The following is an 18,529-nucleotide window of genomic DNA, read 5'->3' as shown; positions in this document are numbered from 1 at the left end:
TTTATATTTATATAATTGAAGATGCAGCAACCCATCATTTTATGGTTACATAATCTCTTTCCTGTACATTATGCAATGCATATGGGAAATTTGTTTGGATGCAAAATTTAATAAAATAATTCCCCACCTTTTTGTCTTCTTTTATTGCTACTATCTTCTTTCTGTTATATGAATTCAAAGAGTCTAGAGAGGCATACTTTTATATTAACCATGGAGGAATATGATGATGCACTACAGAAAATTATAATATATATGGAGGAAAAGTTGGGAAGCTCAATTTATATAAGATATTCAATGAACACTGCTGCTTTCTCTTTTTTTTTTTTTTTTTCTGGCTCATGGCTGCTAGTAGCAGCAAATATTCTACAACAAGTTCAGTGACTCCGATAACTGATATAGATGCCCAATCTAATGGTGGTAATCCTCAAAGTCTAAGCTTGGCTATCACATCTGCAAACTGATTAGCATGTCTAGAAACACTGCTGATTTCTATGACTTTAATTGTATTTCCACAGGAAATAAATTTGATTGATAAACAAACAGAGAAGGCTATGTAGTGTTTGAGAGACATCTGTAGAGTTTGGCTGTGTGGTTTATAATGAAAACTAGGGGCAGGGATGACAAAAACCAGAACAAAAGTATCCATAGTGCTCCCTTATGCAAGTTGCAGAAAAGTTGTTACTTTTTGTAAAGAAAAGTTGGACAGTTTTGTCATTTATCAAAAGAAAAAGTCTCAATGACTTTTTTATATTGCCTTGAATTGTTTGTCTAGTGGGGGGACCATGAATATTATGTGCAAGCAATGTAATGGGGCACTAGGCTTTTCATGAATATTGCATAAACAACAAGGATGTTATTGACAACTATTAGCAGCAGCAGCAGCAACAACCACAATAAGAAGCCGACAAAAGCAAAAACAAAGAGTTTTAAAAAATTATAAAGAAGCAAAATGAAAAAAATTTTCATCTTTTCATCTGTTGGTTGTGAACTGACATTATGCGTTTCTGATAATTCTCTGAGCAATACAATTAGGTGAAACTGCATCAAATCCGAATAATAGAGAATGGCAGTAAATGCCTCAAAAAGAAAACCTAAACAAAAATCAGCATAATTTTCCTTTTCTCAAAAGGGTCAAAAAGTTTTTGATTTCATATGGGAAATCAAATATAAATCCTTTTAGTTACTGTATATCACATATTCTGCTACTCACATAAATAGAGGGCAGATTCCAGCTATGAACAACTTTAACGAAAATTAAAGGTGACAAAATGTCAGCAACAGAAATAGGAGAATCTTTGAGCCTTTTTTTAAGGGGGCATTGGGTAAATTTGTATAATCTGGTATTTGATTTAACAAAGAGCTTTGAAATCCCAGCTCTGGCTAGGAAATAGTTAGATTCTCTTTGAATGAAAAAGTCTTAAGGAGAGTATAGTTGCATCAAAATTCATACTCTAAAGAATCATAAATCCATAATTCTACTAATCCGCAGTCCGAAATGTTCGAAGAAATGAAAGTCTTTGGAAAAATTGACATTGGTTTTGAAAGACTATCTTAAAACTACAGTTATGCTAATTGTTTGATTTACTTAATCATTAAAACATCTTGAGGGATCATCTTCCACCACACCTTGCAATCTTAAATTAAACAACAAAAAAGGAAAAAGAATATTGATATCCTCTTAAAACAGAACAAAGAGAAAAGAAGAGAGACATTATTAAGCATAAGATGCTTGAACTAGCGGACCTTATTCTCAAGCTTCAGTCAAGATTCCACTGTCAAATTCAGTCAATAAGCAAATATAATGCTAACCCATGTGTTTGATATGGCACAATACAAATAAAAAGTAAGATTTGTTCAAAATAAATAACTAAAAAGTGAGATTAAATTATGTCATTAGGGGGAGAAAGGGGAAGCCTTTATAGCTAAGGATCTGACAATATAGTTGATTATTCAATTCAGCTGCTTCAACTCGAGTAAAATGGGGATGTCATGAGGATGAAAATATTATATGTTACATTCAGAAATTTTTCTGTCAAAAAGTACAACCATTGATTCAATGAAATACATCAGAAAATTATTAAATCCCACTCTGCATTTGTACTGACACTTGTATTAGTTTGAGAATGTGGACTAGGTAGCTGCATGTACTTGATGCTGGTGACTCAATAATTGAAAAAAGTACCATCTAGTCTAGACTCTTTTCACCCTCAAGATTAAATATTACGCAAATGAATGGCAATTTTCATACATTCTTCTCAAGTTCAAGCTGAAAAAGAATTGAAAATGGGATCAATTATTGACAATCAATCAAAAGATTACCTTACTTTCTGTAGGTTCAGTGATTCAGATTTGAATATGGAATCACAACATAAACTAACCCATAATTCTGTAAAAATAGTCTAATAACTATGGACTATCATGAGTCCTGATTAACATATTCACATATATCCTCAATATGGCATAATGCATCCAACAACACTGGAATAACAATATGGCATCTCAATACCTTGACAACTCTAGATCCTCCGAGGTTGGTTTACTGACGTTGTGTCGGTTGCATCTGAAAAATCAAATTCAAATTGTAAGGTGAAAACTGGTATCCTGGAAGAGTTCCTCCAAGCAGATTTTGCTCCTGTAGTTTTTGCCCATATGAGGATATCCCACAAAAAGGGGCCATCAACAAATTTCCATTTGCTTGACTGAAAACACCAGCTGCTCCTCCCCCTTCATTTTGTGGTTTGTGATCTACAAATCCTTTGGCCATGGCAGCCATTTTTTGTTGTGGCTGTGATTGTAGACTTGTGGAAGAATGATCTGGAGATGATTTCTTCTCATCAGATGAAAGAGACTTGGTGTCTGGAAGATTGACAGTAGTGATATCATGGATGCTTGATCTCCTCTTATCCTTCCCTCCTGTGCTCTGCCTGATAAAGTACTTCTGAGCATGGCTAGCCACTTGAGTTGGTGTTCTAGTGGTCACAAAATTGCGAGAAATATTTCTCCAGTCCCCTTTACCATACTTTTGAAGACCCATCAGAAACTGCCTGCAATTGACACCAAACAGCACATGAAAATTGCAACATATTACATTAAAACATGAAAGCTGAAAGCTACACATTCATTTAAGTACATGAAAATGACATCAACAATAAAAACAACTTTGCAAAATCTACTGGGAATAATTTCAAACACATCATCAGCTCTATTGCTAAACTAAAATGTAGGAGATTTGCAGGCACATTATGTAATTTACCTATGCTCCTCCTCGGTCCACGGCACACCTTTCTTCCTTTCCTGCTCAGAAGACCTGGCCACGGTGGTTCTCTTGCCGCCAGGAGTATAATAATGCTTGAAGCCATCGTATGGTTGATTATTATTGACCCACTCAAGAGTAAAAGAAGCATCACTGGTGCTGTAGCCTGGAATTGGGATGAGGCCTGCTTCAATATCACTGACATCTTCCTCCAATTCCCTGTACTGTTTGATTACATCACCAACAGTCTTGCCTGGGATCATGGCTGCAACCTTCTGCCATCGATCAGGATCATCCTTATCGTATAAAGCCAGAGCATTCTCAAACTGCTTGTTCTCTTCAGGGGTCCATTTGGTTCCCTTGGTTTCTTGAAACAACCAGTTAGAATTCTGAAGATAAGAAGCTGGAGAGAGGATTTCAATTCCCCGATTCATAGTTATTGAACTGTACAATAATAAAATCAAATAGCATATATATATATAATTTACACAAGGAAGAAAGAAATGAAGGATGCAATATCTCCCTATCTCTTTGAATGGAAAGAGAGAGAAAATTACAAATAGCAAATGCAACAGAGAGAAGTGGAGAATTTTATGACCAGAAAGTCATTAAATCAACAAGCATTTGAATAGAATCTGAGTAACTTTTTTTACATGAGCACAAACCAAGGAATCTGAAAAAGTCCCAACTTTCCAAAATCCAAGGAGAATTCAAGGAGCAATAACCCAAAAAAATAAAAAAAGAAAAAAGAAAACAGATCTTGAAAATCTACTTTAAATGATAAAAAAAAACCCTAGATTAAAGTTCAATAATTTATCAAAAACCCTGAAATAGATATCAAATTTCAGAAAACAAACAAAATTAAGCCACAAATTTGAAGCTATCAAAGTAAGATTCAATTCAAGGCATATGCTTTTCTATACAAAAGAAAAGGAAGACGAAAAAGTAAAACACAATTGAGAAAAACAGAGGATTCAAGTGGAGGAAGTGGCAAGCAATTTATGCTTTGCCAAAGCTTTTGTTCCCTTTGAGATAAAGGCCAAAAACCCAACAAAAGCAAAAGGGTAAAAGAAAATGAATACAAATAAGCCAGCTCCTTATTAGTAGCAGCAGCAGTGGAAGATCTATGAAACAGAAATGAGCAGAGAAGGGAGAGCGAAAAAGGGTCAAAGGTGTTGAGTTGTGATTGGTGGATATGTGTTTTGTGGGCGCTGCTGCCAAAGAAAAGTTCCCTAATTATATGTGAAGAAAGAGAGGCTGGGTGGCCCAATCAATGGTGTGAAATGCAAAGAGAAGGTCTGTGATTGGTCGGATGGAAGGCAGTTAAGCAGTAATAGGGGTATTATTGTAATTTAAACAGAAAAAGGTACCAAGTACCAGCTTTGACAATATTGACGTTTAGCTCAAGTATGGAGACACTACGTTTTGTCAATAATGTTTCTCTCTGGAAGTTTTTTCAATTTTCATTAATCTCCTCTCTAATCATGTTCCTTTCTCACGCCCCATTAAAGGCAATTTCGGAAAAAATTTTACAATAAAATCATTATTATTAACATTAATATTGTCTTTACTTAATTACTCAAAAAAAAAATTTTTTTGAACCAAAAATTAAATTTTGAGAGAATAGAACTATAAAATCTTTTAAATTTATTCAGATATATTTATTATTAGACTAAATTTAAGAGTCTTATTCAAAACGAATATTTAAGATTCAAAATAAATTACTCAAAACTCAAATACAACAAAGAATTATAAAGTGTAATTACTCCTAGTAAAATGATAATCTAAGTTTTCTTATAAGATTAAGGAACTTGGGGATGGCTTAAAGAGGAGATATTCTAAAAGGCTACTTTACTATTCATTATGTACACAGCACAATTATTCTTCATATTGAAATCTGAAAATAAAAGGGACAAGTACTTTTCTTTTAATAGCCTTTTTTTTTAAAAAAAAAAACTATACTTTTTAAAGAAATGATTTATTAAAAACTATATTTTAAAATTTAATGGTTTATTTCATTAATAAAAAATTGCATAAATTTTTAAAATATATACCGTATACTGATATTTGGCCACAAACCCATTTCAATCTTGTTTTTGTCAGTCATTTCCCATCTTTTCTAAAAAAAATTTTTTTTATATTTTTAATATGAAAAAAATTTTAATTAATAAAAAATATTTTTTATTAAAAGAAAAATAATTTATTTTAAAAAATAACTCTCTTTAAAAAAATAATTTATTTTAAAAAAATGACATTCTCTTTGGAGTGAGAAAATCATTTTCTGAAATTTTTAGTAAGATCTCTATAGTTAAATTTATTAATAAATTTTAGTTTTTAAATTAAAATTAAATAATAAAAAAATAAAATTATTATTATTATTATTATTATTATTATTATTATTATTATTATTATTATTATTTTGATTTCAAAATTTAAACTTGTTATTTTATAATAAATGCAAGGAATTTATAATTTTACCGGTAAAAATTAAGATATATTTAAAGTTAAAATTAAAATTAAACCTAAAATAGAATAGAAATAACAACCAAGATAGAATTGTAAATACATCGTAATTGATTACAAATGAGAGGATAACCTTCTTTGAAAGGCCATGCAAAAGAAGACAAAAGAAATCAGGTAAAAAAATTATTTAAATTGTAAATAAAATAATATCTCATTCACATTTTTTTTATTATTAAAAATAGAATAATTACAGAAAAAATGGTAAAATATATTTTATTAATATAAAAATAATTATTACATTTATTAAAAATAAAAATTAAAAAATAACAGATAATTTAAGGTGAGAAATAAAAGTAAGAATAATTTTAAAAAAAAAAAATCCACGCAAATGAACCCAATTGGAGAAAGTGGAAAAATAGATAAATAGAGACAGTTGTAATTTAGTGATGCGTTGGTTTTGGTCATTTGGTCAACTAACTTTTATTTTTATTTGTTTATTACAGTCATACCAAATCTATCCATTTTCATTTTCTCTTTTCATTTTCTTTTAAATATTACATCATTCACACTTTCCAATTTCACTAATTCATTTATTAATTTAAATTTTAAATTATAAAATAACTTAATATCTCTAATTAAATGAGAATATTTACTGCTTTTCGACTCACCCATTTCAAAATAAATCAAATTTTCATATTAAATTATCATTAGAGCTAATCTAATAAATTTTTATTATGTTTGTAATTACAAAATCACTTAGCCAATAACACTTTTTATCAAATAATTGAACATATTAATATTGAATTTATAAAAAATATAATATTTTATTTTATTTTTTTAAAATATAAAAGCTAATAAATACTGAAATAAAATTACGCTATTCATTTAAACAATTACTTTTAAATTTTAATCATTACAATTTTTTTACTCTTTTTTTTTATTTACTTATTATTTTTTTTTTTCATTTATTAACTTAAAATTGAAATGACTGTCATATGCGTCAACCACCTCATCTTCTAAGAGACTTAATTGATCACAGTACAATTTTATTTCAATCACATAATTAATTTGATTTCATTAATATCATATATAATATATATATAATTTAAACGTTAAATATTAATCGAGTGATCACGATCCAAAATATATTTCAACTTTTATTATTTACTATGAACAATATTCTTATATTAGTTTTTTACATATAGTACGTTAGGTTTTTTTTATTTAATTTAAGGGAAATTATTTGATATTAATTAATATATTTGAAAAAAAAATAATTTTTGAGTATTTTTAAAATTAAATGGTAATTAATAAGCTGCTATTTTTGTTTTTGTTATTAACTGTGCTTATTAGTCATCATTTATAAAGTTGATTGATTTGGCATGAAAAAGTAATGCCTTTTCTTTGGAAAAGAAAATATATGTGTAAAGTAAAAAAATGAATTTTCACACTATAGTAATGCCTTTTTTTTTTAATAATTGTTTAAAAAAGGTATTTTTTGGTAGTTTTATTAGTAGGCAAGTTTTTTTTTCTTCTTCTTTATTTTTATTTTTTGATATTTCAGCCTATTTAGAAACTATTTTTTAAAAAATCCAGTTCAGTTGTTTTTAATCAATTTTCACGTTGAAAAACATAACAATCAAAATAATTTAGTTTTTTAACTTAAAAACGAATTATTTAAAAAATAATTCCTTCCAAAAAAGGACATGGAATCTCACTTCTAACATAAAATTTTACTGATAGACTATAATAAATAAATTAATTAATTTTTAAAATTTTATTTAAATTTGTTTAAAAATTTTAATGAAAAATAAAGAAAATGATAATATTCTAAATTTTGATATAAATAATTAATTTGTCCATTTTTCATATTTTCTACTATTTAAGACATTTAAATAAATTAATTAATAAAAATGTAAAAATAAATTCATGTATTTTCATAATTTTATTAAAAAATTTATTATTTAATTCTTATATTATAAGTAAAATTATTAATTAATCCTTTTATTATAAAAAATTATTGGTCCTTGATATTTTAAAAAAAGTATTAATTAAATTTTTTATTAATTTTTATCGTTAAATATCGTAAAAAAAATTTTAAATATTGTTAATATGAAAATACTGTTAATCGATCTTTTATAAATTTAAATGATCGATTAATAAATATTTTTTAAATTATAAATATTAAATAATATAATATTTAACGGTTGAAATTAACAGAGATATTAGTTAATAAAATTTTTAAGATTTTAAAAATATTTTAATATAATTTTAAAAATTTAAAAATTAATTATTTAGTTTCCTTATAATATAAAAATTAAATAATAATCTTTTTTATATCATTAACACCGTATATAAATTTTCATATAAATATATATTTTAAAATAAAATTAAACAATATAAAATATTTTTAAAATATAAATTATTTTTTTAAAATAAGTGGAGTCTTAATTATTAAATTAAATCTAAGAGAGATTGATTTAATACGAGATGTAAGCTTAAAAGTTTGAAGGAACAATAATTAAGATTGTTATTATTAAGACTAAATCCAACATCAATATTCTAATCGTTACGTGGAGAACACTTTGGCATGTTCTCCAACAAATTCTAATTAGTAACTAAAAAGGTTGCTTAAGTGTTTTTTTAATCTTTTAATTATTATTTTTTTTAAATGACTGCTTAAAGTTGTTGTTTTTTGGATGTTTTTAATAGATGTAAAAATTATTTTTATTTAATTAATAATTTTTTATCAAAAAATTAATGGTTTTTCTTTTCTTAATGAAAAAATTATTTATTTATTTCAATTAAAAAATGACTTTTTAAAAATTAACACATTTGAATTTAATAAAATTATAATAAATTATAATTGAAAATTTTATTCGTCTTGTAATAAAAAATTTATATTTAATTAAAATAATTATAAATTTTTAAGTTTTATAAAAATTTAAAGTGAATAAAAGTTATGAAATGGATTGAGTAATATTTTAATATTGAATTAGTATTATAATTATAAAATTTTAATTTTAAATTTAAATGAAATTAAAAGAAAAGATAAATTCCATTTTTTATTATCTAAATTAAATATTTCATTCATTTGATAATTTTATTTGAAAATTGTCTGGAAATACTATCACTTCACCACAATAAAAAAATAAATAAAATTCTTTTTAATATGTTTTTATTTTTTTTAAATTTTAATCAAGAATAATATTGTACAGGAATCTAAGAATAATTACTTTAAAATTGGAATAATTGGCAAGTAGTAATAGTCTTCCACTTCAAAACAGAGCCTTTAGAAGGGTATTTTGGTAATAATAACGACCACTTTTAACAGGTGGAGGTTACCCAAAATGGAAATATTCCTGTGTTCCTGTGTTCCTGTGTTTAGAAATTAATTTAATCAACGCATCTAAACTTCATTAAACTATAAACTTTTAAATTAAATAAACATAATCTAACTTATCAAGCGCTTAAAAACATTTTATTTATCTAATAGGTTGAGATTCTGAGTTTTTACTCTCTCTCTCTCTCTCTCTCTATATATATATATATATATATATATATATATATATATATATATATAAAACATCATAAATATTAATAAATAAATAATTTTAATATTAAGATTCAGTAAATAAAATGTTTATTATTAATTGTATATAAATATAATTTATATAATATAAAAATATATGTTAGTATATTAAAAGGATTGTGATATTAGATAAAAAAAAAAATTATCAATATGTAATAAGATAAATAATATATTTAATAAAATAATAAATATAATATTAATTTTATCAGAAAAAACTTATTAATTATTAATTTAATAATAAGAAAAGGGCGCGGCGTGGTAATATTATTAATAAATTATAATTTATTAATATTTTAGTATTGAATTTGTGTTATGATTTTTAAATTAAATTTAAATGAAAATTATAAGATGTAACCTAAATTGTAATGTGATAAAAATATAATAAATTGATATGTGGTTTTATTTGTGAAAAAAAAGATTTCGATGCCGTAATACCTAATTTTTTATTAAGACTCGTATTTTTTTGAGCCGTACAATATTTCACGGAAATTTACTGTTAGTGGATACAATCTAACAGAATTCTCATTACATCTATAATCGCGAGATTTCCTATCTATTAGACAGTACCAATCGGATTTTTAGGAGATGTAATAACTAACTATATTTTTTTATAGTATAAAAACTAGTGATCACAGCGATTAAAATATGTATTTTTATATAACTACTCTTGAGTTTTAAGCAATTCATTATATTCGCCATTTTTCAGTTTACTTAGCATCGGAGTGGCTGTCATAGGCATCAACCACCTCAGCTTCTCTTTCTTGCAGATTGACCAATTGCGGTCTAACTTCGTTCAGCCACATCATTCGTTTCCATTGCCGGGAATTAAAATCCATTGATTTCTCTCTATTTATTTAAATTAAAACATGTCTCTTATTCACTTATTCACTTAAATCTTTTGCTTCTTCATCTTTTTAATGGCTAATACTTCACGAACTGCTGTTAAGACTGCTGCCAACAAGGGCATTATCATTTCCTCTACTCCTGACAGTAGACAAAACACACCCTTAATGGTCAATGAGCTTGATCTGAACAATTTGAATAATGAGCAAATGCTCTAGTACATTAAAAGATTGCAGACCACTCTCGAGCAGTATAAAACTCGAGAGGAGGTCTCATTTATGACTCCTAAGATAAGGGAGAAGGCCTCCATTGATACCTTGAGGACTCGAATAGAAGCAATCCAAACACAGTCTAAAAGGAAGGCCAAACTGGAGGAAGAGGAATCGTCAGATGAAGCTCCAAAGGACATCGACTAGAAGCTAATACAAGTTGTGCAAAGGTACCAAAAAAAGCAGGAAGAGGACTAGGGCTTGGACGATGCCTCGCCCTTATCATTTTCTGCCAAGTTCAAACTCCCAAGTCTGGACAAATATGACGAAATAGCAAATCCCAAGAGTCATCTGGCGATCTTTAGAATAACAATACAACTTCAAGACATTAATGGTTTTGTATTTTGCTGAGTGTTTCCATCCACACTCACAGATTTGGCTTAGAAATGGTACTAACATATGAGTCCAGGTTCAATTTAAAGCTTTACACAATTTGCTATGCTGTTTAAATCTAGGTTTATTGCTTGCATACCTCTTAAAAAGCTCTCCTCTAACTTGCGAAAGATTCGCTAAGAAGAGAACGAGTCTTTAGAGAGTTTTATCTCACGTTTCAATGCTGAAGCAATACAAGTAGAAGAACTAAACCATGAAATAGCATGTGAGGCATTAAAAAAAAGAACATGCAATATCAAATTCATGGATTCTCTGATCAAGAACCCAGCTGCTACTTATCAGTTGCTAATGGGTAAGGCCTAGAAGTACATAAGGCTGCATGATGAAGTCCAAGCGCTAAGAGAAGACAAGAGGATGAGTGAAAAATAAAGCCAAAAGCCAGATAGGCAAGGGTATGAAGGAGATCGCAAAAATTACCCAGTGTCTTGAGGAAGGGACGACTGAGGTAAGTATAAAAATTACACTCCACTGAATGAATCATGGATACATTTTAATGTGAATAAGAAAAAATGATAAAGAAGACAAATTGCCTCCCAAGCTCAACCCTAAGAAAGCCGGAAGGCGAGATAGGACCAAGTACTACCATTTCCATGAAGACCACAGACATACAGTGGAGGAATGCTGACAGCTGAAAGACGAAATCGAGAAACTAATAAGGGATGACACATTTCAAAAGTTTTCTAGGAAGAATAAGGAAGAAAGTAGGCCCGAACCCGAGGTAATAACTCTTGAAACTACCTCTGACAATGAACCTACAGGGGTTATACATGTAATTATAGGAGGACCCAATGATGGTAAGGAAAAGAAAAAATGCATTGCAGAAGACGTCATGTTCGTTGAGCAAGAACCATAGGCAAAATAGAAGGTGAGGTTCGGACCTGCAGACAAGGCGATAGGATTTTTCCAAAATGACCTGCTAGTCATCAATATCCGATTGAACAGGTATGAGGTGGGGCGAGTCTTGGTCGATACAGGTAGTTCTGTTAATCTCCTCACCTTAGATGTTTTTAATAAGTTAGGCTTAGATAAATATAACCTTACTAAAGTCTCCTACTCGTTAGTGAGATTAGGAGATAAAACCATGGCAGTGTTGAACACTATCAACCTTCCCCTTGCAATGGGTGATGAAAAGCATGAGCGAGAGCTGTATATGGAGTTTGTAGTGGTAGACATCCCATTTGCATATAACGTAATACTCGGTCGTCCAGTCTTAAACTGTCATGGGATAATTATTAATATGGGTGCTATATGTCTTAAGTTACCAGCTCTAGGAGGATTAGCCATTGTCCGAGACGACTAGAAGTCAGTCCAAGAATGCTACAGACACTCCAAAAAAGGTCTTAGAAAAGCGACGATGCCCATTGACTTACTTGAGAAACCTGATTCATACATAACATTAGAACCTGTAGATCCAGTGGAAGAAGTCTAGTTAAGTACAGATAGAAAGGTACAATTCTGAATTGCATTAAAAGGTGAAATAAAGAATCAATTAATAAAATTACTAAAATGTAGAGTGATCACTTTTGTTTGGTCTCCAAAAGATGTAATATGTGTGGACTTGACCCTTATCACCCAAAAGCTTTCTATCGATGCGACCATAAAACTAGTACAACAAAAGAAAAAAAGTTTGCATCGGAGAGACAACAGGTGATTAAGGAGGAGGTTAATAAGTTGTTATGTGTAGGATTAATAAGAGAGATCCAGTATCTTACATGGCTCGCCAATGTAGTACTGGTAAAGAAGGCTAACGGAAAACGGAGAATGTGCATGGACTTTATTGACTTGAACAAAGCATGTTCAAAGGATCATTACCCACTCCCATCTATCCACAGGTTAGTAAACTCTACCTCGGGTAATGCAATGGTTTTCTTTCTTGATGCCATTTTAAGTTACCACCAGATCATGATGGACGCTGAAGATGCAAAAAAGACTGCGTTTATTACTTACAAAGTGATGCCATTTTGGTTAAAGAATGCAGGGGTGACTTACCAAAGACTAGTGTCAAACATCTTTAAAGATATGGAGGGTCAACAGTCGAGGTGTACGTGGATAACATGGTGGTAAAGAGTCGATCCTTAGAAGATCATCCAGATGATATCCGGAAGGTTTTTTACGTACTAGATAAGACAGGTATAAAATTAAACCCCAAAAAATGTACCTTTGGGATAAAAGTTAGGAAGTTTTTAGGGTATATAGTCTTAGAAAGAGGTATAGAAGCAAACCCTGAAAAAATTAATACCATCCAAAATATGGAGGCACCTAAAACCATAAACGATGTATAAAAGTTGAATAAGCAAGTTACAGCTCTTAGCCAGTTTATATCATGCTTGGCCAAGAGGTGCCTCCCGTTCTTTAAAGCCTTAAATGGCAAAAATAAATTTGTATGGGGTGAAGAGTGTATAGAGGCATTTAAAAACTTAAAAACTTTTTTATCATCTATCCCTCTGCTAAGCTCGCCCATTGAATGTGAGGTCTTGTATCTGTATTTATCTGTGATGCAGAAAACTGTAAGTTCGATGCTCGTTCGAGAGGATAAAGGGGAGCAAAGCATAGTTTACTATGCCAGCCAAGTCTTGAAGGGGGTGGAGTTGAATTATCCCCCTTTTGAGAAATTAGCATTTGCAGTCTTAATGTCTATCACAAAGTTGCAACCCTATTTGAGTCACACACTATAGAAGTCATAACAGACTATCCTTTATGAAAAGTGTTGTATAGGCTGGAGCTATTAGGGTGGCTGTCCACTTGGTTGGTAATATTGTCAGCTTTCGATATCAGGTATATTCCAAGAAAAGAGATAAAAGCACAGGTTGTAGCCGATTTCATTGTAGGGATGACTCGCTTCTGAAGACCTTAGAATCGCATATCGAGGAGTGGAAGGTATGGGCGAATGATGCTTATGGTGTTGAGGGTTCCAGAATTAGAATACTCCTACAGAGTCAAATGGGGATAAAGCTGCTTTACGTGGCAAAACTCGCCTTCAATACTACTTACAATGTAGCTGAGTATGAGGCTGTGATTATGGCATTAAAAATCATTGCGAAAAATATACATAAATCTATTATTTTTAGTGACTCATAGTTGGTTGTTAATCAGTACTAGGGATAGTTTAAAATTCGAGAACCGAATCTTGTCAAATATGAAGAGAAAGTTTGCTCCTTAATGACGAGGATCAAAGATAGGCAGGGTAATTGCGAGCTTCATCAGGTGGCTAGGTTGACAATGAAGAAGCCGATTCTCTAGCCAAAATAGTGGTAGCAGTTGAACAACACTTGATCCAACCATTTCAATTCGAAGAGCTACACACTCGTACAACTGACGAGGAAGAGTCTTTTCCATAGAGGAAGGAGAATTGTGGATGATAAAAAGTCCTCTAAATATAGGCTAAACAGGTAATAAAAAAGTCCTCTAAATATAGGCTAATTAATAGCTAGTTGTACAAAGAGATCCCCAACTCAACCATGACTACGATGCATAACAGAAGATAAGGGCTGAGAAATCCTTGAACATATTCATAAAGGTGATTGTGGAAGTCATGAAAGTGATTGCGAAAGTCATGAAGGGGCTCAGACAATCGCTCGAAAAACATTCAGACAAGGATACTACTGGCCAACGATAATACAAGATGCAAAAGAACTTGTCCAGGGGTATGGTCAATGTCAAGTGCATGTAAGCATTCCAAGGAATCCTAGAGAGATGCAAGCAGCGATTGAAAGCCCTTGGCCTTTCTTTCAATGGGGCTAGACATCCTTGGTCCATTCCCAAAAGCAACTGGGTCAAGAAAATTCATAATTGTGGCAGTGGATCATTTTAACAAATGGGCTGAGGCTGAGATATTTTAGTCCATTACCACCCAACAGGCGATCTATTTCTTTAGCAAGAACATCTTCACTCGGTTTGAAATCCCAAAGGTAGTAATCACTAATAACAAAACTCAGTTTGTGAGTTCTAAGTTTAAAGATTTATACAAGAAATGGGAGATTGACTTAAGGTTCAGTTTGGCCTATTATCCACATAACAATGGAATGACCGAGGTTACAAACACGACTATCCTACAAGGGCTAAAGAAAAAAATTGATAAAGCTAAAGGCAACTGGCCTGATGAATTGCTCCACATAATTTGAGCATATAGAACAACCCCAAGGATAACCATAGGGGAAACCCTTCTCTCTTGTGTATGAGGCCAAGGCAGTAATCCCGTGAAAATCCAAGTAAGCAGTTTCAGGACACAGTACCCTGAGATTTTAGAAAACTTGAAAGAAATGCAGTTCAACTTGGATCAAATTGAATTCTTACGAGAATAGACTGCAATTAGAATGGTGGTTTATAGGAACAAGATGTCCAGAATGTTCAACAGACCATGTACCTTTAATGTAGGAGATCTAATCCTTAAGAAAAACTTATGTAACAGGCGGTAGTGCCGGGTCTGGTAAGTTGGGCGAAAACTGAAAAAGACAATTTAAGGTCTCAAAGGTTATTTATCTAAAGTCTTATAAGTTGGCCCAATTAGATAGTCGGGTCATTCCCCATTCTTAAAACATTTGTAATTTAAGAAAATTTTATCAATAATAATTAATGAGATTTTTTTTATATGTTGTGTTGTTCAGAAATGAAGAACGATGGGTTATCTTCTCCAAAAGTTAAAGGTCGTTGATCAAGACACTTTATACCTAGGTCACAAGGTGGGTATCTGCCAGGATCACAACTGAGTGTCAGTCCCAAATTAATAAAAATTTCTAAGGCATTTTATGCCCAGACCACAAAGGCGGGTATTCACTAGGCTCATAACTGGGTGTCAGTCCTAAATTAATAAAAATTTCTAAGGTATTTTATACCCAGGCCACAATGTGTATATCCGCCAGGCTCACAACTGGGTATTAATCCCAAATTAATAAAAATTTCTACGACATTTTATGCCCAGACTATAAGGTGGGTATCCGCTAGGCTCACAACTGAGTGTCAGTCCTAATTAACAAAATCTTTAAATCCTTGTTATGATCAGGTATCAAGTTTGGTTTATTATTTTTTCAAGTTATTTATTCTATAGCCATGAGGCGGATATCCGCTAGGCTTTTGACTGGGCGTTAAGTCCTATTAAAAAGCTTATTTAAGTTATTTTATAACAAAAGACAGAGACTGCCAAGTATTTGATTGGATTTTAATACCACTTAGAAATTTTTAAAAATTATTCAAAGTCTTGTTTAGCAATAGTTGGACGAGAATTATGATCGAGTACCTATTATACAAACACTTAGTAAAAATAATGACAAAGCATAAAAGAAAATTTTTTTCTCCTCTCGAACTTCTATTACATGTTCATTTATTGCTAATACAATAGAAGCTGGGTCAAGGAGATTGTCTTCGATTGTCCTCTCCTCATCCTGCCTATCCTCATCCTCATCTTCCACATCTAGAAAGATGTCGTCAATCCAAAAGAAGTCCTCTGCAGGAAAATACTTGACGAGTTCTTTCTTGACAGAGTCTTGCCCTTGCACGAACATCTCTCTACTCGGACCACCGTTTTCAATTAAGCCACCCCTAGATGTGGCAGCCCGGGCCTCCTTAGCTTGAGATTGTAGCTCTTGGACTTGGTGCTGAAGCATGGCCACTTGATCCTCGGCCGTTTTTGCTCAATTCTTAAAGACAGATGTAACGACCAGGAAATCGATACCCCTCTGTAACGGCCCGAACCGCTACCGGCGCTAGGATCCAGATCGGCTTAAGGCCGCCGGGACCCGTAGCAAGCCAAACATACCTCCTATCACCTGGTCAAATCCCATACATGATCAAAACTTTAACATAAAAACTTAAACATATGATGTATATCCCGAGCCTGACCTGTATGCGACATAACTGAAAACATAAAGAAACCCCCTACTAGAGCCCTCATCAAAACTCTAGCTGGGTCAACATAACATACATCAAGCCGGAGTCACATCCAAAGAACTAGAACCTAACCTGTGCATGCATCAAACCACAAACATAAGACCTCCACTAGGGTCCTCATCAAACTCTAGCGTGGTAAACAACACATGCCACAAGATTAGTTCAAACACAACTCAACATTAAACTATAATATACATCATGTACTAAACAGGGACTAACCAAGTCTTAGGGCCAAGCACAGTACTAATACATAACATAACTCTACTTTACTTTACATTACATTCTCTTACAATTCATTATCTCAGTTTACATTACATGTCCACACTAACACTAATCTATTACATAAGCAAAACCTTAACTCTTGAGACTTCCCGATCGACCTCCTACCTGCAACACTGGGGTTAGGGGAGAGGGGTGAGCTAAAAAGCCCAGTGAGTAGAAACAGAAAAGCAGTTCATTAATTATATGCTTTCATGAAATGCATCACAATACAAACATTTCACATAACGGATGGACATGACCACCAAAACTCCCTCTGTCTGTAACATATCATGGTGCCCAGCCCTTCGGGCTCCTCAGGACTTCATTATGCCCAGCCCTTCGGGCTCCTCAGGACTTCATTATGCCCGGCCCTTCGGGCTCCTCAGGACTTCATTATGCTCGGCCCTCGATGGGGCTCCTCAGGACTTCATTAACATAACATATCTAGGGCTATTGGGGTCGCCTTGGTCCATCCACATCAACAGTAAATAATGCAATGCGTCATATTCGTGTAACTAGTGCAATCAACCTATTACATATAAACATGATGCATGAACATGCTTTAGGCATTTGCTTTCGTAAAATAAAAGATTAAGTTTAGTTCTACTCACCTCTGGCAGACGTTGGACTGACTCTGCAACTGCTAACACTGATGGCCTCCTCGATCCCTCGGGTTCGATCCCTCGGGTCCGATCCTACACAGGTGGACTCGAATGAGGTGCCAAACACACTCTAAACAACTCATAAACAACTACCCATAAACCCCCTAAAACATCACTTAAACATGCATAGAAAACAATCAAGGAAAGGCTGGACAGGGCACTTTCGGCGGCACCTTCGCCGGCCGAACCCTCTCTCCAGAGACGAAACTCGGGCACTTTCGGCGGCACCTTCGGCGGCTGAAAGTTCCTCTCCAGAGACGAAAGTCAGGCACTTTCGGCGGCCGAAAGTCTGCTTTCAAGCCAAAACTCAACTTTCGGGGGCAAGATTAGGCGGCCAATCCATGCATCCATAGGCAGGTTCGGCGGCCAAACCTGAGTTCATCCAGAACTCAGCCTCATGCACAAACAAGCCTCCCAAACCTTCCAAACACCCCAAAACAAGCATCCAACCTCTCCAAAACATGCATTGACTAATCTACAACATGCAACCAAGCACATAGGGGGCTCAAACTATCCTAAACCCCAACAACAATACATTCATTATACATAAACACACATTTGCATAAAGGGTAACATAAACCCTCAACCTTATGCATTTATTCTAAAACAACCCAAATCCTCACATACTCTCTCCCCATCATGCATACTGTAACGACCCGAAAATCCGGACCGCTACCGGCGCTAGGATCCAGGTCGGCATAAGGCCGCCGGGACCCGTAGCAAGCCTAACATTCATCCTGTAAACCTGTTTAATCCCATACATGATCAACACATACATAAAAGTTTTGAACTTTTTCTTACATTCATTCATTCTTTCATTCATTCACCAACCTCAACCTGTGCATGCACTAGACATAACCATAATCGTTAACCCACACTGGAGTCCTCAACAATGCTCCAAAGGGGTAAC

At 32.4% G+C, this 18,529-nt stretch overlaps 1 protein-coding gene across 2 annotated transcripts; it reads right to left on the bottom strand.

Annotated features, from left to right (window-relative positions):
- Window positions 1–340: 340 nt before the first annotated feature.
- On the bottom strand, window positions 341–4,457 carry LOC110621311 (transcription factor DIVARICATA). Of its 2 annotated transcripts, XM_043959297.1 has the most exons (3): window positions 3,254–4,457; window positions 2,507–3,044; window positions 341–2,266 (listed from the first exon to the last, which is right to left on the bottom strand). In XM_043959297.1, exons 1-2 carry the CDS (start codon window positions 3,685–3,687, stop codon window positions 2,537–2,539), a joined length of 942 nt encoding a protein of 313 aa, XP_043815232.1. In that variant the 5' UTR covers window positions 3,688–4,457; the 3' UTR covers window positions 341–2,266; window positions 2,507–2,536. The 2 variants fall into 2 exon arrangements, with proteins under 2 accessions (XP_043815232.1, XP_021621236.1); XM_021765544.2 differs by lacking the exon at window positions 341–2,266 and having other exon boundaries at window positions 2,268–3,044; window positions 3,254–4,456.
- Window positions 4,458–18,529: the final 14,072 nt, after the last annotated feature.

This window comes from Manihot esculenta, chromosome 8 (assembly GCF_001659605.2).
Source record: "Manihot esculenta cultivar AM560-2 chromosome 8, M.esculenta_v8, whole genome shotgun sequence".
NCBI classification, from domain to species: Eukaryota; Viridiplantae; Streptophyta; class Magnoliopsida; order Malpighiales; family Euphorbiaceae; genus Manihot; species Manihot esculenta.
The sequence above is the reverse complement of the archived record's forward strand: the minus strand, read 5'-3'. Positions and strand labels throughout refer to the sequence as shown.

Coding starts and splice junctions, on each gene's coding strand:
- LOC110621311 (XM_043959297.1), bottom strand. CDS start 3,687: ATGAATCGGGGAATTGAAATCCTCTCTCCAGCTTCTTATCTTCAGAAT. Junction 3,045..3,253: donor TGGACCGAGGAGGAGCATAG/GTAAATTACATA, acceptor TGTCAATTGCAG/GCAGTTTCTGATGGGTCTTC.